The following is a 27,639-nucleotide window of genomic DNA, read 5'->3' on the forward strand; positions in this document are numbered from 1 at the left end:
CCTCTGTTGATCCCACAATACAAGATACTAAGAAACCTGTCTCTTACTATGTGTTCATGCATGCTCAGTTGCTTCAGTCATGTCCAACTCTGTGACACGAGGTCTGTAGCCCACCAGGCTCCTCTGTCTATGGAATTTTCCCGGGAAGAATACCGGAGTGGGTTGCCATTTCCTCCTGCACGGGATCTTCCTGACCCAGTCCCCGGAACTGGCAGGTGCATTCTTTACCACTGAGCCACCTGGGAAACCTCTTATACTAACTCCCACAAAAACTGAACTACACTAGCTTTTTGCATGCTCTAACAAAAATTCTGTCATTTAGGAAATCAGACACATTCTCACCATCCTTCAGGGGAAACTGACCTCAGTGTCCCCTGTTCCTCTCTGATCAACAAGGTAAAGCTCAGGTCCCACTTTGGCTTTACCTCTGCCCCTAAACGAAGTGCCCAGACTCACACGTCTCATGAAACAAAAGACATCCACAAAACATTAGAAGTACTTTATTTGGCAGTTTCAACCCAACATGTAGGAAGAAAAATTCTGTCCAACTTTGACAGCTTACCCAGTGACCCCTCCTTCCTACCCCAGACAGAGTAGTGGCAGCACCTTGCTGCATGAAAGACGGCAGCCACGGCCTTGGCAAGGTTTCTGGCTCCACTTCCATGAAAGGGCAGAGAAGCACAGCCCAAACCCCTCCATGGGACGCAGCCCAGGTCAACAGAGGCAGTCACATCTGACCCTCGGCACAGCAGCAAGCCCAGCACTCTTCCTGGCTCCCAAGCCTTCCCAAGGTGATCCTGCCTCAGCCCGGGTGGGCAGCCCTCTTGGGCCCCTCAATCCCCACCCTGGGGAGGTGTGCAATGATGAACAGAGTCCTCAGGTCTCTGGCAGGCGGAGGAGGGTTCCAGAAGTGGTGGAGACACTGTGCAAGAGAAAGACAAGGCTGGAGCCGGGTTCCTGAGTTCCAGAGAACTCAGACCTTGGCTGGATATGCTCCCAGGTTCCAGAAGACAGGAGAGGGGCTGGGCTTTGCTAATGAGGGAAGCACAAGGAGGGAGGAAATCCAACCTGAGGTCATTGCTCTGTCATCTTCCAGAGGCTGGGGCGCAAGACTCACCAGTCCACCAGCTGGGCCCCAATGAGGTCGTGTACGTGGTAGGCGAGGCCGAGCCGCACCGAGGCAGGTGCCCGCCGGCCCAGGAGCTCTGAAAGAAGTAGCTCCCGGTACTTGGCCTTCCGGACCATGCTAAGGACAGCCTGGCGCCCTGGGGGAGAGGTGGCATGGGAGAGGGTAAAGGTGAATAAGGCCTGGAGGCCTGAGGAGGCACGTAAAAGTGTTGTTGAGGGGCTACGGGCCTGAGCTACAGAGAGTGTACCTTTAACAAAATATTTGATGAACCTCCCAGCTCCAGGCACTGCGAGCCACCAACTTCCAGCATCTCGGACAGTGAGCACCCCGGCTTTGACCAGCTGCCTAAGAGAGTGGAGATGAAGTGTTGACTCTGAGAGCTCTCTCTCCTCCCCGCCCACTAACATTGGACACTAAGTCTCCAGAGGCCTGGGCACCTAGGCCGAGGGACTGGACGACAGGAGTCCTGCCTGGGGCAGTTCTCTGCTCAGACCATGCTGCTCAGTGCCCCATGACCTTGCCTGCCATTCTCCCACCTGACTGCCCTCCGTCCACTCTCTCTTTTCCTGTTACCTGGTGGCTCAGACAGTAAAGAATCTACCTGCAGTGCAGGAGACTCAGGTTCAGTCCTTGGGTTGGGAAGATCCCCTGGAGAAGGGAATGGCTTATTCTTGCCTGGAAAATTCCATGGATAGAGGAGCCTGGCAGGCTACAGCCATGGGGTTGCAAAGAGTCAGACATGACTGTTATTATTGCATGTTCACTAAAACTGCTCCTCCTCTCTGAAGCCCCCTTGACCACTCTCAGTCCCACCACCAGGGGAGACACACAGGCCTTTCTCCGGAGCTCCTGCCATTACCTACACATACCTCACCACTGTTGTTCGTTGCTTAGTTGCTAGGCCATGTCCAACTCCATGGCAACCTCACAGACTGCAGCCAGCCAGGCTCCTCTGTCCATGGAATTCTCCAGGCAAGAACACTAGAGTGGGTTGCCATTTCCTTCTCCAGGGGATCTTCCCAACCCAGGGACTGAACCTGCGTCTCCTGCATTGGCAGGCAATTCTTTTACCACTGAGCCACCAGGGAAGCCCCATACCTCACCGTAGCTCTTCTCAAATCTTACTGAAGTTTATCTAATGCGTTCAGGGATATCATGGGGTTACAAAGTAAGGATCCTGAGTCAGACCCACCCTCCTGAAACGATACTTTGTTTTAGCCCTTGCCTAGCTGTTGTTCTTTTGAATGTGAATGCTGATTCCCACCGGGCATTTACAGCTCCTGCCAGGCCTCTACATTTGATTAGCCACCCATATCTCCTGAATTTTAGTCCAGGGCTGTTTCGAAGGCCTCAGATAAGACAGGCCTCTCCTCCTGGGGAAGAAGCACAAACTTAGGTCATTTTATTAAAAAAAAAAAAAGAGTCTACCTTTTTAACAGGTTCCCCAAAAGAAAGAGAACAAGGCCGGATGGGACTGGAGGGAGGAGGGGAGGGGCCAGATGCCTGATTCTGTCGGTTCCCCCAGGTCTCACGTGATCTCTGGGTCTCTGAAGCCAAAGGTCTGTGTCATTTGGTCTTGCTGGAAGCTAAGGTCACCACAGGCTGGAAGCACGGAAGCCAGAAACTTCTGTACTGCGGCAGCATATGGGCGGCCATCACAAGCCTTGAGGACCTGGAACCAGAGATGAAAGACGTGGTCTGGCCCCACCTTCACCCTCTACCGACCTCTGTCCCCAGGATCACATTTCTCTTCCTATGTTTTGCCTGCTGCTCAGGGCCTTCTACCTCTCATACTTCTCCTCCTCTTCTTCCTCTCCCTCATATTAATATTTTATCGGAGCCCTGTGCCCTGTCTGTGAGATGTGAGGTGGAGGGGGGGCGGGGGGGGGGGTGTCTCTTTTCTTTTTATTTCCACTCCCTAGTCTTCCTGCACCCCCTACCCTGGCCCCCATGACCCACACACAGTCATACTCACTCTGGTCCTGTAGTCCTCGGTGAATATGATTCCTTGGGCATCCAAGTCGAAGCCTAGCTGGACAATCCTGATCTCCCCCTGCTCTTGCAGTGCCTTCTGCCTCCATAGACATGAGAGCGAAAAGGATATCAGGGGAAGAGGCTCTGCTATACCCTGGACACACTGGGCAGGGACATTCTGTGTCCAAGTATTGGGGAGTTCTTCTTTAAGTAAAGGAAAAACTATGGGGAATTAGGGGGATCACCAAACAGTCTTTTTCAATTAGTCTTTCACCCACCCACCTCATGAGTTATCTGTTAAACAGCTGTCAACACAGGGGGCTTCCCTGGTGGTCCAGTGGCTAAGACTCCGTGCTCCCAGTGCAAGGGACCCCGGTTCAGTCCCTGACTGGGGACCTAGATCCCACATGCCACAACTAAGAGTTTGCATACAGCAAGTTAAGAATCCTGCATCCTGCAACTAAGACTCAACATACCCAAATAAATAATCAATATTTTAAAATGTCTGCTGAATAAAAAAAAAAAATACATTAAAAAAATCATGACATATTTTCTAAGACCAATCATAGGCAGACACTAAGATAAAGCAGTGATTAATGGGCTCTGCCCTCAAGGAATTAACAGTTGAGATTTTGGGTGGGGAAAGTGGAGAGGAATATGGGATAAAATGTTTCAAACAAATAAAAATAAACCAGAACTTCTGTTTCCAGGAATATAGCAAGACCTACTCACTCGCTGAAAATCAGGTAAAATGCTGCATAAAATGTTATTTTAAAAGCTGTTTAAGCATTAAAGAGCTTATAAGATAATAAGGAATTACCAGACTAATATAGGAAAACAAAATTCAAAAGAAACAGACAATAGAAACAAACCTAAAAAGATATGTTACAGTAAACTTATCAAAAATAGACTTTTTTTAAGTATGCTTATAATGCTGAAATAAAAGCTAGAATGGAAAATTTCAGCAGGAAATTATAAAAACTGACATAATGGATGTGAAAGACATTCATGTATTAATAGAAATTCCAGAACTCAAAAATAAAGCAGGTGAAGTTAAGAAATCAACAGATGGATTCAGTAGGTTCAGTTCAGTTCAGTCGCTCAGTCGTATTCGACTCTTTGAGACCCCATGGACTGCAGCACGCCAGGCCTCCATGTCTATCACCAATGAAGCACAAGCTGGAATCAAGATTGCTGGGAGAAATATCAATAACCTCAGATATGCAGATGATACCACCCTTATGGCAGAAAGTGAAGATTGCTAGGAGAAACATCAATAACCTCAGATATGCAGATGATACCACCCTTATGGCAGAAAGTGAAGAATTCCTGATAAAAATGAAAGAGGAGAGTGAAAAAGTTGCACTTAAAGCGCAACATTCAGAAAACTAAGATCATGGCATCTGGTCCCATCACTTCATGGCAAATAGATGAGCAAACAGTGGCAGACTTTATTTGGGGGGCCTCCAAAATCACTGCAGATGGTGACCGCAGCCATGAAATTTCCTTTCCCTGGAAGGAAAGCTATGACCAACCTAGACAGCATATTCAAAAGCAGAGACATTACTTTGCCTACAAAGGTTCGTCTAGTCAAGGCTATGGTTTTTCCAGTAGTCACGTATGGATGTGAGAGTTGGACTGTGAAGAAAGCTGAGCGCCGAAAAATTGATGCTTTTGAACTGTGGTGTTGGAGAAGACTCTTGAGAGTCCCTTGGACTGCAAGGAGATCCAACCAGTCCATCCTAAAGGAGATCAGTCCTGGGTATTCATTGGAAGGATTGATGTTGAAGCTGAAACTCCAATACTTTGGCCACCTGATGCAAAGAGCTGACTCATCTGAAAAGACCCTGATGCTGGGAAAGACTGAGGGCAGGAGGAGAAGGGGACGACAGGGAATGAGAAGGTTGGATGGCATCACCGACTCAATGGACATGAGTTTGAGTAAACTCTGGGAGTCAGTACATTACGGCACAGCTAAAAAGCTACTAATCTACAAGACAGATTAAAAAAAATAATAACCAGAACATAATAAAGACAATCAAAAAGATTAAAAATGAGGACAAGAGGCTAAGAGACAAAGTATTCAGACAGAAGGCCCCATATGTGTTTAATTGGAGTCCCAGAAGAAAAGAGATAAGAAGCTGTGGGAAGTATCTGAAGAGACAATAACAGCCACAATCACAAAAGCACATTAATCTAACTCACATAAACCCATAGAACAGACAAAATAGCAATCAGTGAGGAAATAAAAGATTTCAATAATAACTTTAGTTACTAAGAAGTTAGTAACTGAATAATACATGTTTTTTTCAATATACATACATAGAATATTTCGTAAAACTGACTGTATAGCACAAAGCATGTCTCAATAAGCTTCCAAATGACTGAAATCATATTGTGTATGATCTCCGGCCATAATAATATCATTTATGCCAGAAATCATTATCAAGGTAACTAGAAAATGTTTAGGAAGTAGACATACATTTCTAATCAACCCAGTAAGTCAAAGAAAAAAAATCACAAAGGAAATTAGAAGATATTTTGAAATAAATGATAATGGAAATATATACCCACACTTGACAGATGGTTGACCAAGGATTTCCCTGGTGGCTCAGATAGGAAAGCGTCTGCCTGTAGTGCGGGAGACCTGGGTTTGATCCCTGGGTTGGGAAGTTCCCCTGGAGAAGGCAATGGCACCCCACTCCAGTACACTTGCCTGGGAAATCCCATGGACAGAGGAGCCTGGTGAGCTGCAGTCCATGGGGCCGCTAAGAGTCGGACATGACTGAGCGACTTCACTTTCACTTTGACAGATGATATATATAGGGGGAGACTACAGCCTGACATGCCTCTATTAGAAAAGAATAGAGGATGAAAATCAATGGAGGAAAAAAAGTAAAATAAGCATAGCAGTAGAGAGGAAACATGAATGAAATGGAAAACATGCATGCAAGAAAGAGCAACAAAGCTAATTCTTTGAAAGACTACTAAAACTGATAAACCTTAGTGAGACTGACCAAGACAGGAAGGCGGAAAGAGAAACCTAGAAAAAGCACAGATAACCAATATAAAGAACAACAACAACAAAGAAAGATCATCACTATAGATTCTACAGAAAATAAAGTGAAATTACAGACTTTGTCAATAAATATGAAATTTTAGATGACATTGACAAATTCTTAATACAATTTCTCCCACTAGAATGGACAAAGTGGGATATATTCACAAAATAGAAATCTATGAAAATGAATTTTAAACCATGTGTGTGCCTATGTGTGTGCGCACACATGCACATGCATTCTCAGTCACTCAGTCATGTCCAACTCTTCGGAACCCCATGGACTGTAGCCCACCAGGCTCCTCTGTCCATGGAATTTTCCAGGCAAGAATACTGGAGTAGGTTGCCATTTCCTACTCCAGTAGATCTTCCCAATCCAGGGATCCAACCAGCGTCTCTTGGGTCTCCTGCATTGACAGGAGATTCCTTATCACTGGGCCACCTGGGAAGCCCCCATGAATCTCAAAAATAATCATCTAATGAAACAAGATGTAAGTAAATACATATGGTATGATTTTATTTACATCAAGGTGAAAAGTAGGTAACTAAGCTATGTTGTTTATGGATAAACACATAGATGATATAAAGAAAACTAAGGGAACAATTATCAAACCAGTCAGGTATGTTGCTTCCCAGGGACATAAGGCATTTTGGCTGTATATGGGCTGTTGGCTATGTTCTGCAGTCGACTTGGGTGATGGTTAAGTGGGGTATTTGCTTTATAAACAATCTTTAAATTACATGTGTTTATATTTTCTTTTGTGCAATTTTTAAAGTTTTTCTAAAATTTAGGCTAACACCAGTAGGTTAAAAACAACAAATACTCCATAAGGAGTGGTTCTGACTTGCTTCCTTAAGAGACTGGAGCTAGTCTCCATCTTCCTTTTCTCCCCTTTTTTCTTCCTAACAGGTTGCCAATTGCAAAATCCAATTGACTATTATTTTACTTGACCACATCACAGACCACTCTCTTGAATCATAGGTTTTAACACTGCCAACTATTCCACCCTCTTGAAAATTGCTACTTTCTCAATATACCTCTTCCTGGGTTCCTCTCAACTCTGTCAATTCTTTTAACAGCTTTTTCACAGACACCTCCTTTTCCTCCCCCACCCCCACCATATCAGTGGATCTCAATTTTTTTTTTTGGCCATACCTCGAGTTATGCAGGATCTTAGTTATCCGACCAGGGATTTAACCTGTGCTCCCCACCACAGCAGTGGAAATGTCTTAACCACTGGACTCCCAGGAAGTCCTTGAACTTCAAATTTTAGCATAGATTATGAATCACCTGAAGTAGCTTTAAAATGTAGATTTCCAGTTCCTACTCCAAGAAAGCTTAATTCATTCTCACTGAGAGATTCCCAGAACCTGCAGTTTTGAATAAGCAGTCCAGGTAATCCAGTGGAACTCAGGACATACTTTGAGAAACACGGCCTTAAATGTTGGTATCTCCTAGCACTGGGGATTTGGCTCTATCATCTGTCACTGCAAACCTGGGGTCCTTAACCTTTGGCCTCAGGGGATCTGTGAAACAACCCCCTTCCTCCTCAAATTGTACATACACTATATATACATATATAGTAGCATATATGCATTTTTTTCTGGAGAGCCATGACTTTCATTATCTTCTAAAGTTTGTAAAAAGGCTAAAAACCACTCCTCTCCTCCCTCTTGCTACCAATTTCACCCACATCCACAGACTGAACCACTACTCACATCTCGATGGCTTCCCATGCTCTATCAGTGGCCCAGAATTTTCTCCAAACCCTCATCCAACTGTCTGCTGCACATTTGCCTCCGGGTGCTCCACAAACACCTCCAACTCAACTCGTACAAAATAAACACATCATCTGCCCCCAACCACTCAATGTTCTCCTACTCTGTTCACCCCACCAACCACTCAGTCGTCCAGAAAATCCGAGAGCTATCCTGAAGTCCTTCCTCTTTCCCTTTCCAATCCCTCATCCATCCTCTCCCTCCTTACTACACTGCCCTAATTTAGGCCTCACCAGTTCTCAGCTGCAGTATCTTCCTAACTGATCTCCCCACCTCATGACACTGCCTCCAATCCGTGCAACACACCACTCCCTCTCTTGTTTTAACATTCTCTGCCAGCTCATTGCCTTCTTTATAAAATGGAAACGACGCTGGTGTACAAGGCCTGCCCTAATCTGACGTCTGCCTGCATTCCCATCTCGAACCACGCCCGGTGACTCAGTTTCCCCAAAAGCTTCGCTCTTCCACCTTCATCATTTGTAATGCTATCCCCTGAGGGTCTGTAGCATTCTCCTCGGCACCGCAGTGCCTGGCACAATGCCCGGCCCAGAAAGACCCAGCGCTTGCTGAATGGCTGAACAGCTGGTGGACTGAGTTATGGGGAGAACCTCGGAAGTGCCCACGAAGCACGAAAGCGCCTTCCCGTTGGTCGCTCTGACGCTCCTCACCAGCTGCCGGTCAGCCACGGTTCGGTCCGGTACGAGGCTGTACACCTGGCTCCTCAGCGCGATGGGGGGTAGCGCATCCTCAAACAGGACTCGCGGGAACAGCCGCACTATCTCTGCGACTGCCTCTCGCGCAGATCCTGGGCGGAGACACCGAGTCACTGCGACGTGAACTGAGGCGGGGGAAGCGGGGGTACCACACTGGGGCGCTGTTGTCTCAACATACAGGGTTACCAGAGGCGAGGCTGCCGCCAGCTGGGGTCTTTAGCCTCGCCCCGGGGTTGCCATGGTTACCTGACTCGCATCGCAAAGGATCTGCCTCTACATCCCCTAGTTCCCGCCGCCTCTTCAACCCAAAGGTCTCCGGGACCAGGCGATGCCTCTTCCGGCTCATATCCCGGGATCTGTTCGCGGCGGGGAAGAGGTAGAAAGCTGTTGAGGGAAGAGACCACGAAAATAGTCTTCCGGCACAGAGCAGTGACGTACGGGCTCCCTGGGCGTCCCTCCTCGGAAACCAATCAGCCCCATCTTCGTAGGCTGAAGTGCTGACGACAGAGGCACCGACTTGTCATCCCTGCGCCCCTCGCTGGGAGGGGCGGTGCCAATGCCAACACCAGCGCCATCCTCATTGGCCGAAGTCCCACGTCCGCTGCTGATTGGCTTCCTCTGAGAACGCTCACGTCCGGGGACGCCTGGGCGCTGCGGAGGGGCGCGGGTGGCCACGCTGGGATCTCCCTCCCGGTGTAAAGCGCACAGCCCCCTCCCGCCACCTAGGAGTTAGGCCGCCTCTGTCGCTGAATGATTGCGTCATCGAGAGCGGAGAAAACTGCCTTCGCATCCCTTTGACATATGATGTACTTGCCATGACGTCATAGCCCTGAGAAGGTGGAAGTCGAGGTTGGCAGGATTTGAGGTAACCAGATCCTTGACCTGAGCCCAACCATCCTTCCTAACCACTCTGGGTTTGGAGCTACTGGGGTTGGGGGTATATAGGTCAAGGGAAAAGGTAGCATGCGCACCTGGTGGGGTTGTTTGAGGACACGGAGCTTGCATGTTTCAAGGCCAGACTCGCTTAGTCCTGACTCGAAGTCCCTCTTCTCCAGCCCTTCTTTTTAAAAGGGGAACTTCCTTGTCCCCTCGCAGGACCTCATGGAGTCCAGAGGGACCAAGAGAGAAGCTGGAGAGATAGAGGTCGCTGAGCCTCGGAACAAGCTCCCCCGCCCAGCACCCTCCCTGCCCACGCACGCTGCCCTCTACTCTGGGCCCTTTCCTTTCTACCGGCGCCCTTCCGAATTGGGCTGCTTCTCCCTGGATGCACAGCGCCAGTACCATGGAGATGCTCGCGCTTTGCGGTACTACAGCCCACCTCCCACCAATGGTCAAAGCCCCAACTTTGACCTCAGAGACGGATACCCTGATCGATACCAGCCGCGGGACGAAGAGGTCCAAGAGAGGTTGGACCACCTGCTACGCTGGCTCCTGGCGCATCGAGGCCAGCTAGAGGGGTGAGCAAACCATAACACACAGTAGCCCTAGAGACCTGCACTCACCCTCTAAAATTGGGAGAGCCAAAGCTGGAGTAAGTCCTTACCTTACCCTATTCTTTGGAGAAGCCGTCTACACTATTGCAGGTGTCAGACCTTCAGCCCCTAACTCCTCCTCCTCAGGGGTCCAGGCTGGCTGGCAGGGGCCATAGTGACGTGGCGGGGGCACCTGACAAAACTGCTGACGACACCATATGAGCGGCAGGAAGGCTGGCAGCTGGCAGCCTCCCGCTTCCAGGGGACGCTCTACTTGAGTGAGGTAGAGACGCCAGCTGCTCGGGTTCAGAGGCTCACCCGGCCACCGCTGCTCCGGGAGCTTATGTACATGGGGTACAAATTTGAGCAGTACATGTGTGCAGGTGAGAGTTGCCCTGATTCTGCCCCCTCCCCTATCCCCAGAGATTGAGAGCCCCCAGCCCTTGCTGCTGTTTCTCTCCTTGTGCAGACAAACCCGGAGTCTCCCCAGATCCCTCTGGGGAGGTTAACACCAACGTGGCCTTCTGCTCTGTGCTACACAGCCGCCTGGGAAACCACCCTCTTCTCTTTTCCGGGGAGGTGGACTGCACAGACCCCCAGGCCCCATCCACACAGCCCCCCACCTGCTATGTAGAGCTCAAGACCTCCAAGGAGATGCACAGCCCTGGCCAATGGAAGACCTTCTACAGGTTCAGGACAGGGGTGGACAGGATGAGAACCTTGGATGAAAAGCTTGGAAAAGAGACTTGGGGAAGGAGGAGGCTGGAGGGTGGAGGAGGGGTCCCACTGACCCCCTTGCCTTTCCTGACAGACACAAGCTCCTGAAATGGTGGGCTCAGTCATTCCTGCCAGGCGTCCCAAATGTTGTTGCTGGCTTCCGTAACCCGGAGGGTTTTGTCTGTTCCCTGAAGACCTTTCCTACCATGGAGATGTTTGAATATGTCAGGGTGAGGCAATGAGTTCCCACCTGCATCCCCCTGCACCAACACCACAGGTCCGTTGTCCAGGGACCTGCAGCCCACCTTCCCCTTCTCCCACCCTCACCACCGGCCTTCTGCCTCCTCCTGGGCTTTCTCCAGAATGACCGTGACGGCTGGAACCCCTCCGTGTGCATGAACTTCTGCGCTGCCTTCCTTAGTTTCGCCCAGAACACAGTGGTTGAGGATGACCCCAGGTGAGGCATTCAGCTCTGCCCCTCCCCACTGGGGCCCAGAAACTCGGCCTCCAGCCCTCATTTCAGGACTCTATCTGCCCCCCAGGCTCGTCTACCTCTTCTCCTGGGAGCCTGGCGGCCCTGTCACAGTGTCTGAACACCGAGATGCACCCCACGCCTTCCTGCCTCCATGGTACGTGGAAGCTGTGACCCAGGACCTCCCGTCACCGCCCAAGACACCCTCCCCCAAGGATTGATGCTTCACAGGGGCTGGTCCTATTTCTGTGTGCACAGATAAAGGCATATTTCCAGGTGGCTCTCCCTGCTGTGTCTTTTGAGCTGAGTCATCCCTGCCCAACACCTCAGGTTCACACAGGGGCTTTGCAGTTTTATTGTTACATTGTAGCCAGGGGCCAGTCACTGGGTGTAGAGACTGGCAGCAAAGACGATATCCCTCCGTAACAGGGTGGCTGCCGTCTCCATCTTGGCACCTAGCACAGGTTCGCCCACCAGGCGGGCCGCCCCCCGAAGCGAGCGACACATCTCGGCCAGGCGTTGGATGCAGCGGACCACCAGGCCCTCAGGAGTCCCTGAGAGCCCTGCCAACTCAGAGAAGGGCTGTGGGGGAAGCGGGGTGGGGAATGAATACGGTGGGCCAGGACAGCCTCTCCCCAGCTGGCTGTCCACAAAGGCCCCAAACCCCAGCTACTCACCATGCCCCGGGCCCACTCGTACACAACCTCAACCAACCCAAAATTCAGCTCCCCGACAAATTCCTCCACGGTCTGGTTCAAACCACAGGCCGCCTGGACCTCACCAATCCGCTTGGCCACAGTCCGGACCCGTTCCACCCCCTGCAGATGGAGAGGAAAGGTTCTAAGCCCTGCCTGCCTGCTCCAGGAAGGAGGCCGGGATGAAAGGAGAAACCATTCCAGCTCTTAGGGACACTCGGAGGGCACCTGGGGAACATGTAGGGACGTACTGGGAATGCCATGGCCAAGGAAGGGAGGGGTCCTGGCTGTCATCCCCATACCTGTTTGAGGGTGCTGGGAAGCTGATCTCCAGGGTCCCCGGGGCTCTGGCAGACCAGGCCGGAGAGCAGGGCAGCGATCTCCTCAGGCCGCAGGGTGCTCAGTGCGTTGTCGAACATGAGCTCGGTGAGGAGCAGCTCATGGCTGCTCATAGCACAAGCCACCCGCCCGGCCAGCTTCACTGTGCCCGCCTCATCCACATACCCCAGGGTTCGGAGCACCTGCAAGGATGGCGGGTGTTGGGAGCCGGCAGAAGGCTTCCCCGCCAGCCCCCCAGCCCAGCCCTGCCCGCCCCACCTCTACTCGCTGGTGGTACTCGGGGAGCAGCAGCAGCGACTGGTCCGACAGCAGGAAGCGCAGCCGCTCCATCTCCTTCTGGATCTGCATCCGCTCCCGCAGCTTCAGGTACTGCGAGGAGCCAAGGGCAAGGGCTTGTGAGCCTCCTCCCTGACCTCAGCAGGGGAGCTGAGGACCAAGGCTGGGGCGCGGGCGGCCAGTCTGCAGGGGATGAGAGGGAAAGCCGTCCCTCCCAACTGGGAAGCTCACATCCAGGGACCAACCTGGGCAGGGAAACGGGGACTATGCACACACTGAGCACCCCGGATCAGCTCCTCCAGCTTCCGGGCCCGGAGGCCCCCCTCGACCACAGACACATCCTTGAGTTGCAGGTCATTGACAGGGTCCAGGGTGGGGGGTCCCGTGGGGTGCGCCTGAGCCAGTCGTAGCAGTTCCTGGACAGCAGTGGTCACGGCCGCAGAGGGCGGATCCTTCCTGAGGATGGAGCTGGGCTTAGACCTGGGGCAGGGGCTTCTCTTCCTGTGGAACCCCCCTAGGACTGAGGGAGCCTCCCTGACCACACCTCCCCACCACCCCCACATGGTCCCTCCCCAGCATCTCTGACTTGAACTTTGGTTGCTGCCGCTTGCTGAAGTCCTCCAAGATCTTGTCCCCATTCAGCCGGAGCACCTTGGTGGTGATGGCGGCCACGTCTCCTGGCTGGAGCTTGGCCACAGTGTGGTCACAGGGCCCTGAGAAGAGGGGAGAGCAGGGTCAGACCGGGCACCTCAGCCGTGCTGTTGGCAAGAGCCCGGGCACCCGTCCACTCTCACCTTCAGGCAGGAACAGCTTGAATCCCACGAGGTCGTCTGGGTAGGGCACGTCTGGGGAGGCTGGCCCCCTCTCCCGCGGGTCCTCGGACACGGGCTTGTCACACAAGACCAGGGCTGTGAATACTCTGCTGGTGGAGTTCGAAGAGACCTAGAGGACGTGGGGAGGCCAGGACGGGGCAGTGTGAGGAGTGGACATCCAAGAAGAGACCAGATCCCCCAGTTCAGGCAGGGAGCATGGGGCGGCCATACAGACTGCTAACCAAGTCAAGCAACTGGAGCAGACTTCGGGGGCAGGGCTCGGGGCGAGGACAAGGAGACGAGCATGAAGTGCTGGGGATGGGAGGAAAGGAGGGCTCGAGGGAAAAATGAGAGCACTGCTGAGGACAACTGGCTCCTCGCCAAGTGGGGAAGATGGAGACGGGGCTGGCTGCTCCCTCCGGCCTTGGAGCCCAGATTCCCACCGCCCTCACCTGAAGGATCACACCCAGTGCGTTGTGATGCTCCTGATTCTTCACAACCACCACCCTTCCCGCTGAGAGAGATTTCAGCCCATTCACAGACTCTATGATGCGGTGCTAAGGAGTAGGGACAAGAAGAAAGGGGATAAGAAGTGACAGAGATGCTGGGACAAGGTTCAGGTGTACCCAGGCCGTCCCAGTCTCTTCCTCCCCGTGCATCACCCCGCCCCCAACACTCACAGGCACTCACCTGGATCTGGCTCCGGGTCTCAGTCAGTTCCTCCCCCCAGCTGTAATACTCAGGCAGGTCGATGAGCTGGCCAGTCACCTCGGGCTCTTCCAAAGCCCCCAGCTTCTTGGTCAGTTCAGCCAGAGCCTGTTCATGGGCCTGGGAGAAACCAGGGTGGGTGTGAACCCAGAGTCTCCGGGCCAGCTCTCTCCACTTTCACCCATTGACTTCCAGAGGCCCGCCTGGTCCTCGCCTGGCTTCCCTTGCACACCCACCTCCTCACCTTGCTGTCCTTGCGAGATGGAAACTCTGAGAAGCTCCTCTTCATCATGTCCTCCACCCTGAGAGCATCCACCCGCAGCAGGTTGAGGATCATGGTGTACGTGAGGCGGAACTGGGACTGCAGCTGAGATGGCTTCCCCTGGGCCAGGCCAGAGACGCCAGTGAGACTCGGGGGTTGGGGGGAAACCCACTGCCCGGCTGCTCTGCTCCAAGCAGCTATAGTCCCAGCCCCGCAACCTCGGGGCCCTAGACAAACTGCCTGCTCACCTCTGCAAAGCAAGGGAGCGAGACTAAATAAACAGACTCTCCAAGGTCCCACCTAGCTCCATATTCACAGTGAAAAGACAAGAGAAGACGAGATCCACCCTCATCCTCAGATTGGCTCGCTCCTCCCCTGGCTGCTCCCAGACCAAAGGAGAGGAGAGAGAGAGGAGAGGGGAGGAGAGTGGGCACCGAGGATGCAGAGGGGCCCAGAGCTGGCCTCGAGGTGCCCCGGCTCACCATCATCATGCGGTGCAGGTCCGCCATCTCGGGCACACGGCCCTTGCAGAGCAGGATGACCGTGCCCGTGGGGTCCAGGCCCCTCCGGCCCGCCCGGCCCGCCATCTGCACATACTCCCCAGGGAGTAGGTCCCGGAAGGTGGAGCCATCGTGCTTTCGCATGGAGTCAAATACCACCGTCCGGGCCGGCATATTTACACCCATGGCGAAGGTCTCCGTGGCAAACAAGACCTGGGATGGGGAGGGGAAGAGAGGATCAGCTAAGGGGCTAAACACAGCTGTGGCCCAGCCCTGGCCAAGCCCACCCCACTTCGTAGTCAAGGCTAAGGCACTAGACATAGTCCCAGATGGTTAACACACGAGACCTCATCTGACTCTCAAGGCAAATCTACAGAATAGGTACTGTTGTTTTATTTATTTAGCTACCTATTTCTTTCCTTTCACCCCCACAGCCCACTCCCATCTCCCCTCTGTCAATCTTTAATGTGTATCTTTTCACGTGAATGTGTTTTATAAAATGTGTTGGGTGTGTAATACAATTTGAAGGAAAGGCACACGTATCTCCTGTTTTCTTTTCTTTCATGTAGTATTTTCAACATCCATCCGTGTTCCTGTGATTATATCTAATCCGTTGCTTCCAGCCTGCCACAGAACACCTTGTGGGGTGCGTGGCATACAGCTGCCTACCTGCTCTCCCAGGGAAGGGCCCTGGTGCCACCCACACCCTGCCACGAGACAGCAGCCCACAGAGGAAGAGCAGATGTGTTCCCTCATCGACCAGGGTGAGAATTTCATTGTGATTTGCACCCAGGAGCGGGATTTAGGGACAAAGAGTAGGCACAGACTTGTCTGCCTCAAGAGCTCCAGGTACACTTCAGACTGGCCACACCTGTGCAAGGGTTCCTGTAATCCTGTACTCTCCTACGTCTCGGGCGACACTTGGCATTGCCTACTTTCCTAAATTTTACCAGTTTTAATTACTGTGAAGTCCTGTCAAGTCCTATCTTGTATTTCAGTTCGCATTTTCCTGATTACTAATGACCTCCGTGAGTTTGCTAGCTTTTTAGTTTTCTCTTCTGAATACTGCCTGTTCATACCTTGTGCACATGTGTGCTAAGTCACTTCAGTCATGTCCAACGATAGCCCGCCAGGTTCCTCAGTCCATGGGATTCTCCGGGTAAGAATACTGGAGTGGGTTGCCATGCCCTCCTCCAAGGTATCTTCCCAACCCAGGGCTCAAACCTGTGTCTCCTGTGGCTCCTGCACTGCACACGGATTCTTTACCGCTGAGCCACTGGGAAAGCCCCCATTCATACTTTATGTAACTCCATTTCAAAATGTGAAACTTACAGTTCAGGGAGGTTAAGTAATTTGCCCAGGGTCACATAGCGAGTTAACAGTGCGCAGCCTGGATCCAGAGCCCAAGTTCTCAGCCGCTGCACTGGGCTGCCCACTGCCCCCACCCCCGCGAGCAGGTGACGAATGCTTTGGGGAGTCCCTCTCCCACCAGCACAAGCACCTTGACCAGGCCACGGCTGAAGAGCATCTCCACAATCTCCTTGAGGATGGGCAGGATGCCGCTGTGGTGCACACCCAGGCCGCGGTGCAGGAGCTCCGACATGTGCAGAACCTGTGGGGGCCGAGGCCCAGGGTCAGGGATGGGGTGCTGAACACCCAATCCACACCGTCTCCAAGCCCCCCTCCCCACCTGGGGCAGCTGGCGGTCAGAGCCGCGGAGACGAGCAAGGCAGCGCTGCAGAAAGAGGTGAATCTCACTCTTCTCTGAACTCGTCGTCAGGTCGAGGGAGGTGAGGCCCGAGGCCTGCTCGTCACAGCGGCCCCGGGAGAAGGTGAACACCACCACTGGCAGCTGTGCACGGGTGCGGAGGGAGGCCAGGAGGGACAGGTACACACCGCGGTCCTGAGGAAGCAGGGAGAAGGGAGTGGAGATGGAGTCCCTGAACCAATGGAGGCCAAAGTGGGGGGATGTGAAGCAGAGCCAAATTGGGCAGTGCTCAAAACTCCACTCCAAACCCTGGGAGGACGAGGGAAGAAAAGACTCAGGAGAAAGAAGGGGTGGCAGGTACAAAGCCGGCCAGTTCTCACCTGGGCAGGCCCCCCCTGATGCGTGGGCTGCTTGGCCCCAAAGGTCTGGGCATGCTTGCTCATCCGCTCCTTCTTGGCCTCCACAGCCGCATAGTACCTGGGGCAGGGCAGGGCAGCCATCAGTCACCCCCAGTTGGGCCCAGCCCTGTCTCTCCCCATATCCCAGGCTTACCCCTTTGTGTGGAAGGCGCCACGGGAGTCCAGCAACAGGAAGAGCTCCCCCTGGGTCTTGGGGCTGTTCCCCGTGAAGAGATAGTGCTCCAGGGGCACTGGGCGCGCGACGGTGCTGATCACATAGATCTGGCGACGCTTCAGCCTTCTGAGCAGGGGGGGATGACAGAAGGTCAGGGCTGGGAGCGCGGGAAGGAGCCCACGTGCCCGCCGTCTTCCCCACCCTGGTCTCGCCCTGGTTTTGTGGGAGCCGGACTGGAAGGCTGTCCCCGTCACCCCGTCTCTCAACACACAAAGTGATCTCGGCCCAGGTGGGATCCCACAACCTCCCAGGCTGGACATGTTCCCCAGCCACACCCCTTTCTCCTCCCCACCCCCAAGGCCTGACCACTCGCTCACTGGGACAGTCTACACCCCCACCCCAACTGAGGAATGCTACGGCCCCCTTCACTCAAGCACCCCGGGACACATGTCTTACCCGATCCAGTCAGCAAACTCAAGGGCGTTGGGGACAGTAGCGCTCAGAAGGATGATGGACACGTGGTCAGGCAGCATGATGAGAACCTCCTCCCACACGACCCCACGCTGCACACAGAAAGGGAGGACAAGTCGCCAGCAGCTCGGAGGGGGCTGCCCTTCTGCCCAGGGAAGTGGCACAAGGTTCCATAAGAAGGGACAAAGAAGGCAGTGAAGTTCCCAGGGCGTGTGGAGCAGCGGAGCTGCTGAACCTACCCCACAGGAGAGGACTGCCAGGACCTGGGGACCCTGTCCCCTTACCTCAGCGTCGTTGATATAGTGAACCTCATCAAAGATGACCCACTCCAGGTCCCGGATGACGTCCGAGCCACTGTACAGCATGGAGCTGGAGGAGAAAGGCCCCAGGCTGACTCCCCAGCGGCTCCTGTCTCCACTCTTACCTCAGCCAGAGTGCTCTCCAAAGCGGCCTCACTTCCCTGACCAAAAACCCGCCCCATGCTGAATGCCCGCCTCTCACCGAAGGATCTCCGTTGTCATAATGAGGCATGAGGCTTCCGGGTGCAGCTGCACGTCCCCAGTGAGCAGCCCCACGTCCCCAAACGTGTTTCGGAAGTCCCGGAACTTCTGGTTGCTCAGAGCCTTGATGGGCGAGGTATAGATGGTGCTGGGAGGAGGGCACAGAGTCAGCCAGGCCCTCCACACAGACTCCTTGTCAGCACCTCCTCTCCCACCCTGACCCTTGTCAGCAGCACGCTGCAGGGCTCAGGCGCCTCCCCACCCCCGCTTCTTCACCCAAACTCCCCGCACATTCCCCTCCACGGAATTACTCTGGAAAAATCCCATTCCCCAACCCCTTCCCCAATGAATGCCGCTCATTTTTCTCTTCCTACATCTTCTTGTTTCCCTCTGAAACCCTGCCTCGGTTTCTCCCCGAACCTCTCATCGAAAGGATGAGGCGGGGAGGTGGGGAAGAGAAGAGACACAGAAAGGTCGCAGGAGAGAACCGGGCTGGGGAGGGGAGGCTGGGGAGGGGCCTGTACCGCGTCATGTGTTTCTGGGCAAGCGCGATGGCGTATTCAGCCACAACCGTCTTCCCCGCGGATGTGTGAGCCGCGACGAAGACGGAGTCGTGCCGCTCCAAGTGCAGGATGGCCTGTTTCTGAAACACATCTGGCTCAAACGCCCACTGTGGGAGAGAGAAACAGATGGGGGTGCAGAAGGCACAGGGGTCTTCCTGCCTCCACCTCATGGGGCCTCCAGGGCAGGGGAAGACGGCCAAGACCTCTGTCCACTGAAGGCACCTGGCCTCCGGTGGGGAGAGGAGACAAGGGAGTGGGCTGGAGGAGGTGAGGGAGACCTGAGGCCTGGGCCACGCTACCTGGAAGGCTGGCTGGGGAATGAGGCGGTAGAAATCACCAACAGGGGAGGTGACATCCACAGGAACGGCCCACTGCTCCTGAGGTGGGGGCTTGGGAGGTTCTGGGGGGGCTACAGCTGTGGCCGCTTCCTGAAGAAGGAGAGGGGTGTAGGCATGATAAACATACAGCCAGAAAGCTCTCTGTTACCACCCCTCCCAGAAGATGCTCCAGTCTTCCCCAGGGAACCAACCAGGCCAGCCCACCCTGTCTGGAACAAGGCCCTTCTTTCCTGCCTCAACCGCCCAGAACCACCAACCTTCAACACTAGGTCCTCCAAGCTGCTTGCTCGGGCCAGAGGAGCACCGCCAGGAGAGGCTGAAACAGTGTCCTGTCTGGGACCGCCAGGCTGCCCCACTCCCTCACTCTCATCCTCGTCGCCCCCACCCAAATCCAAGGGCTCCAGCAGACGGCTGAGGCTGAGCAACCCAGCAGCTGGGGCTGGGTGACCTAGGAGCAAGGCAAAAACGGAGACCTGGTCGTGTCCACCCCTGTTCTGAAGAAGAAGCGCACCGTTTCCCCTACGGCCCCATCTCAAAACTAAAACTCACCCTTTGGTGCGAAGTCCACACCTTTCTTGAAGCCAGGTGGAACAGTAAGGAGGTCTGGAGGACGGGGAGAGAGAATCAGGGCTCTTGCACACCGCCGTACAAGTCATACATTACATTAACCTGCAGGATGTTGTTCACAGCGTACACGCTGTAGTTGTAGTTTTGTGACAGTCTTCCAACAGATGACAGTAAAGGTTGTTACAGAAGAGGTACCTTTTCCTAATTTGCTCAAGGGAACGGAAGAGCTAGCAAGGACCCAGTGACAGGACTTGGCCCCTCTTCCTCAGGCCCCAGGCGCAGAGCCCTACCTCCCACGGTCCCTCCTGGCACCATCTCACCTTTCTCAAAGTCTATCTCCTCCTCAGCCTCCTCTCGAGTGCTCAGATCTGTTATAGTGGGCTCATCCATTCCACCTGGGGAGAGGTTGGACAAATAGGATTCATGGGGTGGCAGCGACATGAGAGAGGTGGAGACTAAGGGCTCCCTCCCCTCCCATCCCATTTCCACAAGCATCACCTGGCCAGAAAGGGTACTGGGTTGGATTCCCCCACAGGGACTGGGAGATGGGTGCTGGTGGCCGGCGAAGAGACAAGGAGGTTGTGGACGACAGGTTTGTATTCTCTAGCAGGACCTGAGGCAAGAGAACAGAGCGCCAGTGAGGCTGAGCTTGCCTCTGACCCCACCTTCTCCTAACTCTGCTTCTGGTGACCCACGACCACTTACCTCCTTGTAGCCTAGTATCTGGCCTGTGGTTGGGTGTCTTTGGGCCTGTAGGTCGGAGGGGACTGGGGCCCCCAGTGTGGCCAGGAGAGACCAGGGATCCATCTTCCTCTGCCATTTCCTGGACAGAAGCAAAGCAACGTTCAGGTCTTCTTTCTCCTCTGTCCCAGCTTCCTTCAGGGACCCACTGCCAAGCCCAGGCCCTTCTAGACCTCTCACCGGGCTGAGTGCTCCACACCATGCAGAGGCAGCCAGGTGGGAGATGACAAGAACAACTGCTCTGCTTCCTGCTGCAGATCTGGGGCACAGGGAGGGAGGCCGTGGGGAAGCTGGAACAAAGGCACGAGGTAAGGGAAGAGAGTAAGACACAAAAGAGAAGGTGACGCGACTTGTATTTAGATCAGATATGATAGACGTCCCAGACTAGGACAGTCAGGCTGAAGCACTATTTTCCAAAGGCTGTTCTGTTTTACAGAACAAACGGTCTGCAACCGAATTACCTAGGGTTCTGATTAACAATACAGATTTTGGATTTCTGAATCTATGGACCTAAGAACTACGATTTTTCAAAAGCTCCCCCATCAATTGTGTGTGTGTGTGTGTGTGTGTGTGTGTGTGTGTGCGTGTGCGCACTCAGTTGTGTTCGAACCCACGGATCGTGGCCCGCCAGGCTCCTCTGTCCGTGAGATTTTCCACTAATCATCAGGCACACTGATATTTGAGAATTTCTAGTTTTAGGAAAACGGGGTCCCAGGCCTAAGGATGAAGAGCCAGGTGGTGTTCAAAGGCTAGCATCTCAGTCACCAAGAGCCCTGGTGCTTGGAGACAGAACAGGACTCCAGGGAGAAAACAGCAGTTTGAAAGAGCAGTTCTCAGAACTAAAGTTTCCCCGGGGTTCCCTGCTCTATCGTCTTATGGGCTCTGACCCACTGCAGGTCCATTGGGTTGGAGTCTGTCCAGCACCAGTCTAGGCTCGGATGACAAGTATCCAGAGACAGGACAGCCGAGTCAGCTTACATCCTACTGGGAGGAGGGTGAAGGAGGTTTTAAGCTCAACAGAGTCAAGGTTAGGGTGAATCGGCACTCACGGTGCTCTCTGGAGCCCCAGGCACATTCAGCAACTCCCAGCGCCCCGTGCATCCCAGCTCTACGGCCCGAAGGGGCAGGTCCAGGGGATCTGGGGGAGGTAGCACTACGGAGGAAAGGTCACAGGTCAGGAGTTAAGGGTCATTCGCTGTCTCCTCCGTCTTTCCACCCCCTCCCCCTCACCGAGTCGCTCCGTCTCCATCATCCTGGAGCCACGGCAGCAGCCGGGCAGCCGGGAAACGTAAGGAGGAGCCGGAACCGGCGGAAGTAGAAGCGACTTCCGGCACAAATGGGCCTAGGGGCGGGATAAGAGCTACTTAGGGGCTGACCCAAACTGGTGGGAGGCCGGGCGGAAGTGTGTGCGGCGCGGGCCGCCTTGGTTACCGCGTTCTCCGCCCCTCGCTACGTCATCGCTCTGAGCCCGGGATCCGCTGCCCGCGCGGGCGCCGCCCGAGACCGTGGGGCCCCGGTTGCCGCCCCCTCAGGTAAGGCCGTCTCCTCAGCCTTCGCCCCCCTTTTTCCGAGCTCCTTCTGTCTTCTGGCCCCTTTCGTTGCTCTGAGAGCGCTGCGCGGGTTCCACTGCTTCCTCTGCTTTTCGGACCCCGCAATTCCATACCAACTCCAGCGAGATAGGGGGGTCTGGTGCCATCGTCTTGGCGACGGAGCGGGTATTTATCGCTTCCTGGGCCACATGGTGCCCCAAGGCGCTGGTATCCGTGATTCCTGAAGACAGAAGGGAATGCTGGTTGATCCCGACGAGCTGGGCTTTGGACGGCAGCCTCGTTAAGCAAGGGGTAGGGAGAGGCAGAAGATAGGAGTAGGCAGGCCTGAAGGGGGGAGATCGGGAGCAGTGTGGACGGCGTGTGAACTCTGGGCGATGACAGTGGAGAAAGATGTCTTGGGCCCTGCCCCCGAACCAGGAGCCACCATGTTGGTGATACCCCCCGGACTGAGCGAGGAGGAGGAGGCTCTGCAGAAGAAATTCAGCAAACTCAAGAAAAAGGTGAGGGAGTGTGTGTGGGCATGGCCCAAACTTTCAAAGACTCTGCACTGAGAACACCTGGGGTGAGTGTGAGGGGATGGGGGGTGGGGATTCCTCTAGCTAATACCTGGACGCCTGTCATCTCTCAGTGTAACTTCAGAGATGGACTTTCCCAAGTGTGTACTTTCTTTTCTCTCTTTTCTGTGTGGTCTGCCATGGAGTTGTCTTCCTTTCCCATGGCTTTTAGTACCACCTAAGAACTGGTGATCCCACGCTTGGTTTTTCCAATGCCGTCTAGTGTCTTACTGATAACAACTGAAGCTGTCCTCTTGTCTGTACTGAACTTGGTCTTCCAAATAGGACTGTCTGCATTCACTTCTTCGATTTGTTTGAGATGAATATCTCACCTCTGTCTCCTGCACCATTTGTGTAGCCAAACGTTTGCCAAGTCTTCATTTTTCTTTTAAAGTAATTTCTTCTGTTTTCTTTTTCCTATGTATTCCCTAGATCAGGTCTTTCCTGATGCTCACTTTGACTGTTGTAATGGGCTCTCAGCAAGTTTCTTTTCTTGGACAGACTTTTTCACTCCTGTTAAAACGGTGCATTGAAAACACTAAACACTGCCCTTCTTTTTTCAAAATACAGTGGTTTCGCATTGCCTGTAAAAAGCTTTAATCTGGCCTTTCTTCCTATAGAACTATTCCTTGGTCCCAAAGCATGTATTCTCAAAACCTTCTTATCTCTGCATCTCTGCCACCCTGTTTTCTTTGTCTAAATGCCTTTTCCTCTCAGCCTGCGTTATGTAGATCCTACTCAGGGCCCGGTTTAATAACCATTTGCATCAGAAAAATCTTACTTGCTTTCAGCTCCATTCTGCACTTATCAGTCTTGACAATTCAGTCTGGTCATCTTCTTTCTTAGCCTGTGAGCTCAAGAGGAGGATCTGTGTTTCTTTTGCAAATCTGTTTCAAAGTATTGGTATGTTCTTATTAAACACGTAAGGGTAGATGGATGAAGCCCCTAAGCAGGCATGGAGGCTTATACTAAACTGCAGTGTGTATCCAGGGACCATGGTCTGTGGTTGAGTTCCTTGTTTTCAACTTGAAAAATACGAGACTCTGCAAAGCCTTTGGATACTATGGTTTAGACAGAGTAGATGTGGCTGGTGTATGTGATCTGAGGGACTATGTGTGAGAGGCAAGACAGCTGCAGTGTACCACCCCAGGGGCACCATTTGCATTTTCTCTCAGAAAGGCATCCCCGGAGTGATGCACCCAAGGGCCTTGGGAGAAGACCTGGCCAGGGATTGGCCCTCATCAATCCCTCTCTTCTCACTCTTGTTCCCAGAAAAAGGCATTGCTGGCTCTGAAGAAGCAAAGTAGCAGCAGCACAGCCAGCCAAGGCGGCGTCAAACGCTGTGAGTGATGGGGGAGGCAGGGATAGGCTGGAAGTAAGCACACCGGCTGACCTCTGACCAGCATAATAACTCTTTCCCTTGCCACTTCAGCACTGTCAGAGCAGCCTGTGGTGGACACAGCCACGGCAACAGAGCAGGCAAAGCAGCTGGTGAAGTCAGGAGCCATCAGTGCCATCAAGGCCGAGACCAAAAACTCAGGCTTCAAGCGTTCTCGGACCCTAGAGGGGAAGTTAAAGGTGAGCACAGGCAGAAAGATTGTTCAAGGGATCCTTCACGTCAGAGGGCATCCTTCCAAGCTGGAATGAAGGTAGGTGTAGGGGGAAAGTAATGCCAGTTCAGTCATGGACAAGTTGCAGTGCCATTCTGAGCTTCAGGCTTGTTATCTATAAAATGAAGAAACTAGACGCCTCCCAGATTCTCCTCCGTCTTATGTGTTCTGTGACTCTAATCCGTCACGTAATAGATCTGTTGGATTGTGTTCTCTAAGGAGTTGAAAAGGTTGCGAAGGTCATTAGGTTCAAGATGTTTTTAGTAAACTAAATGCTTCAAGTGTGTACTGAGTGTTTTATGTAAAATAACACGTAGTCAAGTGAGAAACTAACAAAAAGATAGACCAGGGGAGCCGAGAGGAGGTTGAGGGAAGGGGAGCCTCCCACACCCAATAGGCAGCCTCCTGATCCCTCACTGAGGTAGGTCTCTCCCACCTTCCCAGGACCCTGAGAAGGGGCCGGTCCCCACTTTCCAACCGTTCCAGAGGAGCGTATCTGCTGACGACGACCTGCAGGAGGTAATGGTTTCCAGTTTCCTGTCTCTGAGGAGCAGGCGATTGAGAAAAACGAGAAACCCACATATTGGAGGCCATATGCCAGCCACACAGACTCGTCTTAACTGTTCTTGGTCTCTTTCAGTCGTCCAGACGTCCACAGAGGAAATCTCTGTATGAGAGGTTAGAGAAAGGTCGGGGTCCCAGTTGGTGGGGTGTGGAGGGCGCGAGAGGCTTGCCCGGGTCCTTAGGAGGTTTGGAACTGAAGTAGGACGAGCTGGGGCTGCAGAGGGGGTGTTCAGTCTGCGTGGGACCCAGGAAGATGAGGTAAAAGCCCCCTTTGATCCTCACTGTCTGCTGCTCGCCAGCTTTGTATCTTCCAGTGATCGGCTTCGGGAACTGGGGCCAGATGGGGAAGAGGCAGAGGGCCCAGGGGCTGGCGATGGCCCCCCTCGAACCTTCGACTGGGGCTATGAAGAACGTGGTGGTACCCGTTCCTCAGCCTCCCCTCCCCGAAGCCGCAGCCGAGACCGCAGTCGTGAACGGAACCGAGACAGAGACCGAGATCGGGATCGAGAGCGAGACCGGGAGCGGGACCGGGACCGGGACAGGGAGCGGGACAGGGACCGAGATCGAGACCGGGACAGGGAGCGCGACCGAGAGGGCCCTTTCCGCAGTGAGTGATCTTGGCTATTGGGAAATGACTTCAGATACGGTGTGGGTGGGTCCTACTAAAGGGTACTCTGAAGTGGAGGATGAGCTAGGCCTATGTCTCATGACTGGATTCCTGTGTTCCACAGGGTCAGACTCGTTCCCTGAACGCCGGGCCCCTCGGAAGGGAAACACTCTGTATGTGTATGGCGAAGACATGACACCCACCCTCCTCCGTGGGGCCTTCTCTCCCTTTGGAAACATCATTGACCTCTCCATGGACCCACCCAGAAAGTAAGGACCACAGTGGGTTGTCCTAGGAGGACCCTGGGGTGTGAGACCTGAGGGAGGAAGCTAGCCTGTCTCCACAGCCTGAAACACTGGGTTTGCCTGGGTCCCGAGGAGCCCGTAGGCCCTCTACTGACCCTGTGTTTTCTCATCCCAGCTGTGCCTTCGTCACCTATGAAAAGATGGAGTCAGCAGATCAGGCCGTTGCTGAGGTTGGGACTTCCCAGATCTGTTCTTCCCATCCCTCCTGACATCCTCATATTTTCTCTGTAAAATACTGGGAGCCAGGAGGAAATCATTTCCTCTTGACAAAGAAAATATTTCCCTATTCATGCAGGAAACCTTATATTCTCAAGCCCCTACTTAGTCTATTTTTAGGATGACAGCTCCTAGAAACCCTCCTTTGGTTTGTCTGTAATGTTTGCCCCCATCCTCTGCCCGCTCCCCTCTTCTGCCCCAGCTCAACGGGACCCAAGTGGAGTCTGTACAGCTCAAAGTCAGCATTGCCCGAAAACAGCCCATGCTGGATGCCGCCACGGGCAAGTCTGTCTGGGGCTCCCTGGGTAAGAAGGGGATTCTTCCTTTCTCATGTCTGTTGCCCACAGCTCACCCTGTTTTGTTCTCCTGCCTGTCCCTGGGTGCCCTAGAGGGGCTAGAGATCTGGTTTTGTGTGGCAACTCTGGAGATTAGAAGGAGAATCCTCAGGCCTTCTATCAGTTAGAAGCAGGAAGAGAGAAAAGTATTGGAAACCATTTCCAAGGCATTGATTGGAACAAGGAAGAAAGTGAGAGTGAGTCAGGTTGGCGAAGAAGGTGAGCACCTCATGTGGCCTTATTCATTTTGAGATGGAATATAGTTGGTTTTATAAAATAGGCCTTTGAAGTTAGGAATCAGGAACACAGGTGTTCGATAAGGACTGAAAACGTAGACGGGAGTCACCTGTATCATAGGGCTGCTGCAAAAAGACACTATAGTGTTGCAGGGGAGACTGAATGCAGAGGAGAAATGAGCCAGTACTGGACTGAAAGAGTGAATAGTCAGGAACTGCGGGGGGAAGCTGGCTGTGCTCCTTACGCTGCATATGGCCCCAGCCCTCCTGACATGTTGGGCCGAGGTTGAGGGTGCAACATAGGAGATGAAGGAGAGGTCAGAGAGCCAGGAGCAGGACCCGAGGGGCCTGGATCGTTGCAGCCGAAGGATACAGGCTTTGAGAAGGCGGAAGTGATCCACAGCATCGAGATGAAAGCTCCAAGACAATGGGAGCTTGCATGGGGGTTCCCTCTAGCCGCAGAGTGGCAGGAATCCTTGGGAATGGGGTATAGGGAGGGGAAAAGGGGAAGGGACAGCTCCAGGGAGAAATGTTAGGACCAGAGTTACACTGGAATGAATTCTGATGGAATGAATAACCCGTTTCACCTGAAGTAGATTTTCATGTAAAGGAGTAGGCACAAGGGAATTCAGAGCCAGGGTAACCCCTTATACTAAAGAAGGAACCAGGAAGGACCAGCATGTTAGCAAAGGGCTATGGAGATTTTCTAATTTTTGGTGTACTGACTGGAAGTAGGTAGTTAACATTACTCACATGTGTCAAGAATAACATTTGGGTTATTTCTGAGGACAAAACGCTCATTACAGTGTTTGCGTGTGCCATGATAACTGCCCACTCTTTTACTGGGGCCATGGATTGTTAGCCACAGGCTTAAGGGGGCTGAAGGTAGAGAAGCCATCCTGGCCACCAGAGGGCAGCATGGAAACTGGGCATCCAAAGGCCAGAGGCTAGAGTTGAGGTGGCCAAACTCTGGGCCTCAGGTCTGGTCACTGCTCTCACTCAGACCTTAACGGAACTTCTCCTCCCTCCCCAGCTGTCCAGAATAGCCCTAAGGGCTGCCACCGGGACAAGAGGACTCAGATTGTCTACAGCGACGATGTCTACAAGGAAAACCTTGTGGACGGCTTCTAGGGAATGGAGCTGGATTCCGTGTGCCTCATCTGCCCCAACGCTGGTCTCAGTAAAACACTGAGGTGGAAGCTCACCCATCTCCCTCAGCCTCTGGTTTTTCAACACTTGGGATTGGGGTTGAGCCTTTAAAAACGGCTGTTAGATGTGATCTCAGTTGTAACCAC

General features: G+C 53.3%; 4 protein-coding genes across 7 annotated transcripts; 2 read left to right on the plus strand and 2 right to left on the minus strand.

Annotated features, from left to right (window-relative positions):
* Window positions 1-522: 522 nt before the first annotated feature.
* On the minus strand, window positions 523-9,714 carry STK19 (serine/threonine kinase 19). 2 transcript variants are annotated; one of them, XM_068960736.1, is made up of 8 exons: window positions 9,625-9,714; window positions 8,900-9,009; window positions 8,609-8,778; window positions 3,105-3,200; window positions 2,662-2,801; window positions 1,377-1,474; window positions 1,118-1,265; window positions 523-922 (listed from the first exon to the last, which is right to left on the minus strand). In XM_068960736.1, exons 2-8 carry the CDS (start codon window positions 8,997-8,999, stop codon window positions 877-879), a joined length of 798 nt encoding a protein of 265 aa, XP_068816837.1. In that variant the 5' UTR covers window positions 9,000-9,009; window positions 9,625-9,714; the 3' UTR covers window positions 523-876. The 2 variants fall into 2 exon arrangements, with proteins under 2 accessions (XP_068816837.1, XP_068816838.1); XM_068960737.1 differs by lacking the exon at window positions 9,625-9,714 and having other exon boundaries at window positions 8,609-8,745; window positions 8,900-9,041.
* On the plus strand, window positions 9,314-11,535 carry DXO (decapping exoribonuclease). The gene is made up of 7 exons (XM_068960735.1): window positions 9,314-9,518; window positions 9,749-10,110; window positions 10,273-10,508; window positions 10,595-10,814; window positions 10,937-11,072; window positions 11,205-11,299; window positions 11,385-11,535. Exons 2-7 carry the CDS (start codon window positions 9,755-9,757, stop codon window positions 11,533-11,535), a joined length of 1,194 nt encoding a protein of 397 aa, XP_068816836.1. The 5' UTR covers window positions 9,314-9,518; window positions 9,749-9,754.
* Window positions 11,536-11,665: 130 nt separating this feature from the next.
* LOC138069437 (superkiller complex protein 2) lies at window positions 11,666-21,651 on the minus strand. Of its 2 annotated transcripts, XM_068960734.1 has the most exons (28): window positions 21,598-21,651; window positions 21,417-21,520; window positions 20,548-20,657; window positions 20,332-20,449; window positions 20,125-20,239; window positions 19,947-20,021; window positions 19,609-19,662; window positions 19,317-19,507; window positions 19,021-19,149; window positions 18,683-18,828; window positions 18,160-18,306; window positions 17,943-18,027; window positions 17,644-17,750; window positions 17,167-17,313; window positions 16,995-17,091; window positions 16,597-16,809; window positions 16,408-16,518; window positions 14,889-15,119; window positions 14,389-14,526; window positions 14,127-14,264; window positions 13,889-13,993; window positions 13,419-13,566; window positions 13,211-13,337; window positions 12,870-13,080; window positions 12,607-12,717; window positions 12,312-12,530; window positions 11,992-12,132; window positions 11,666-11,896 (listed from the first exon to the last, which is right to left on the minus strand). In XM_068960734.1, exons 1-28 carry the CDS (start codon window positions 21,617-21,619, stop codon window positions 11,696-11,698), a joined length of 3,741 nt encoding a protein of 1,246 aa, XP_068816835.1. In that variant the 5' UTR covers window positions 21,620-21,651; the 3' UTR covers window positions 11,666-11,695. The 2 variants fall into 2 exon arrangements, with proteins under 2 accessions (XP_068816835.1, XP_068816834.1); XM_068960733.1 differs by having other exon boundaries at window positions 11,666-12,132.
* Window positions 21,652-21,838: 187 nt separating this feature from the next.
* On the plus strand, window positions 21,839-27,637 carry NELFE (negative elongation factor complex member E). 2 transcript variants are annotated; one of them, XM_068960764.1, is made up of 11 exons: window positions 21,839-21,899; window positions 22,335-22,417; window positions 23,744-23,813; window positions 23,904-24,049; window positions 24,526-24,600; window positions 24,722-24,759; window positions 24,945-25,252; window positions 25,377-25,521; window positions 25,673-25,727; window positions 25,976-26,078; window positions 27,378-27,637. In XM_068960764.1, the coding sequence occupies exons 2-11, from the start codon at window positions 22,343-22,345 to the stop codon at window positions 27,473-27,475; spliced, it is 1,113 nt and encodes a 370-aa protein (XP_068816865.1). In that variant the 5' UTR covers window positions 21,839-21,899; window positions 22,335-22,342; the 3' UTR covers window positions 27,476-27,637. The 2 variants fall into 2 exon arrangements, with proteins under 2 accessions (XP_068816865.1, XP_068816864.1); XM_068960763.1 differs by lacking the exon at window positions 21,839-21,899 and having other exon boundaries at window positions 22,287-22,417.
* The last annotated feature ends 2 nt before the right edge of the window (window positions 27,638-27,639 follow it).

This window comes from Capricornis sumatraensis, chromosome 22, assembly GCF_032405125.1.
Source record: "Capricornis sumatraensis isolate serow.1 chromosome 22, serow.2, whole genome shotgun sequence".
NCBI classification, from domain to species: domain Eukaryota; kingdom Metazoa; phylum Chordata; class Mammalia; order Artiodactyla; family Bovidae; genus Capricornis; species Capricornis sumatraensis.

What these genes read in the sequence shown, in the direction of transcription:
- STK19 (XM_068960736.1), bottom strand. Translation starts at nt 8,999, where the DNA reads ATGAGCCGGAAGAGGCATCGCCTGGTCCCGGAGACCTTTGGGTTGAAG. An exon ending in TCCTTTGCGATGCGAGTCAG is followed by an intron (nt 8,779 to 8,899) that starts GTAACCATGGCA and finishes CCCCCGCCTCAG; the next exon opens with TTCACGTCGCAGTGACTCGG. An exon ending in CCGTGGCTGACCGGCAGCTG is followed by an intron (nt 3,201 to 8,608) that starts GTGAGGAGCGTC and finishes CTATGGAGGCAG; the next exon opens with AAGGCACTGCAAGAGCAGGG.
- DXO (XM_068960735.1), top strand. Translation starts at nt 9,755, where the DNA reads ATGGAGTCCAGAGGGACCAAGAGAGAAGCTGGAGAGATAGAGGTCGCT. An exon ending in CATCGAGGCCAGCTAGAGGG is followed by an intron (nt 10,111 to 10,272) that starts GTGAGCAAACCA and finishes CCTCCTCCTCAG; the next exon opens with GGGTCCAGGCTGGCTGGCAG. An exon ending in TGAGCAGTACATGTGTGCAG is followed by an intron (nt 10,509 to 10,594) that starts GTGAGAGTTGCC and finishes CTCCTTGTGCAG; the next exon opens with ACAAACCCGGAGTCTCCCCA.
- LOC138069437 (XM_068960733.1), bottom strand. Translation starts at nt 21,619, where the DNA reads ATGATGGAGACGGAGCGACTCG. An exon ending in GATGGAGACGGAGCGACTCG is followed by an intron (nt 21,521 to 21,597) that starts GTGAGGGGGAGG and finishes TTTCCTCCGTAG; the next exon opens with TGCTACCTCCCCCAGATCCC. An exon ending in TGTGGACTTCGCACCAAAGG is followed by an intron (nt 19,508 to 19,608) that starts GTGAGTTTTAGT and finishes CCTTGCTCCTAG; the next exon opens with GTCACCCAGCCCCAGCTGCT.
- NELFE (XM_068960763.1), top strand. Translation starts at nt 22,292, where the DNA reads ATGACAGTGGAGAAAGATGTCTTGGGCCCTGCCCCCGAACCAGGAGCC. An exon ending in CCAAGGCGGCGTCAAACGCT is followed by an intron (nt 23,814 to 23,903) that starts GTGAGTGATGGG and finishes TTGCCACTTCAG; the next exon opens with CACTGTCAGAGCAGCCTGTG. An exon ending in CCGAGAGGGCCCTTTCCGCA is followed by an intron (nt 25,253 to 25,376) that starts GTGAGTGATCTT and finishes TGTGTTCCACAG; the next exon opens with GGTCAGACTCGTTCCCTGAA.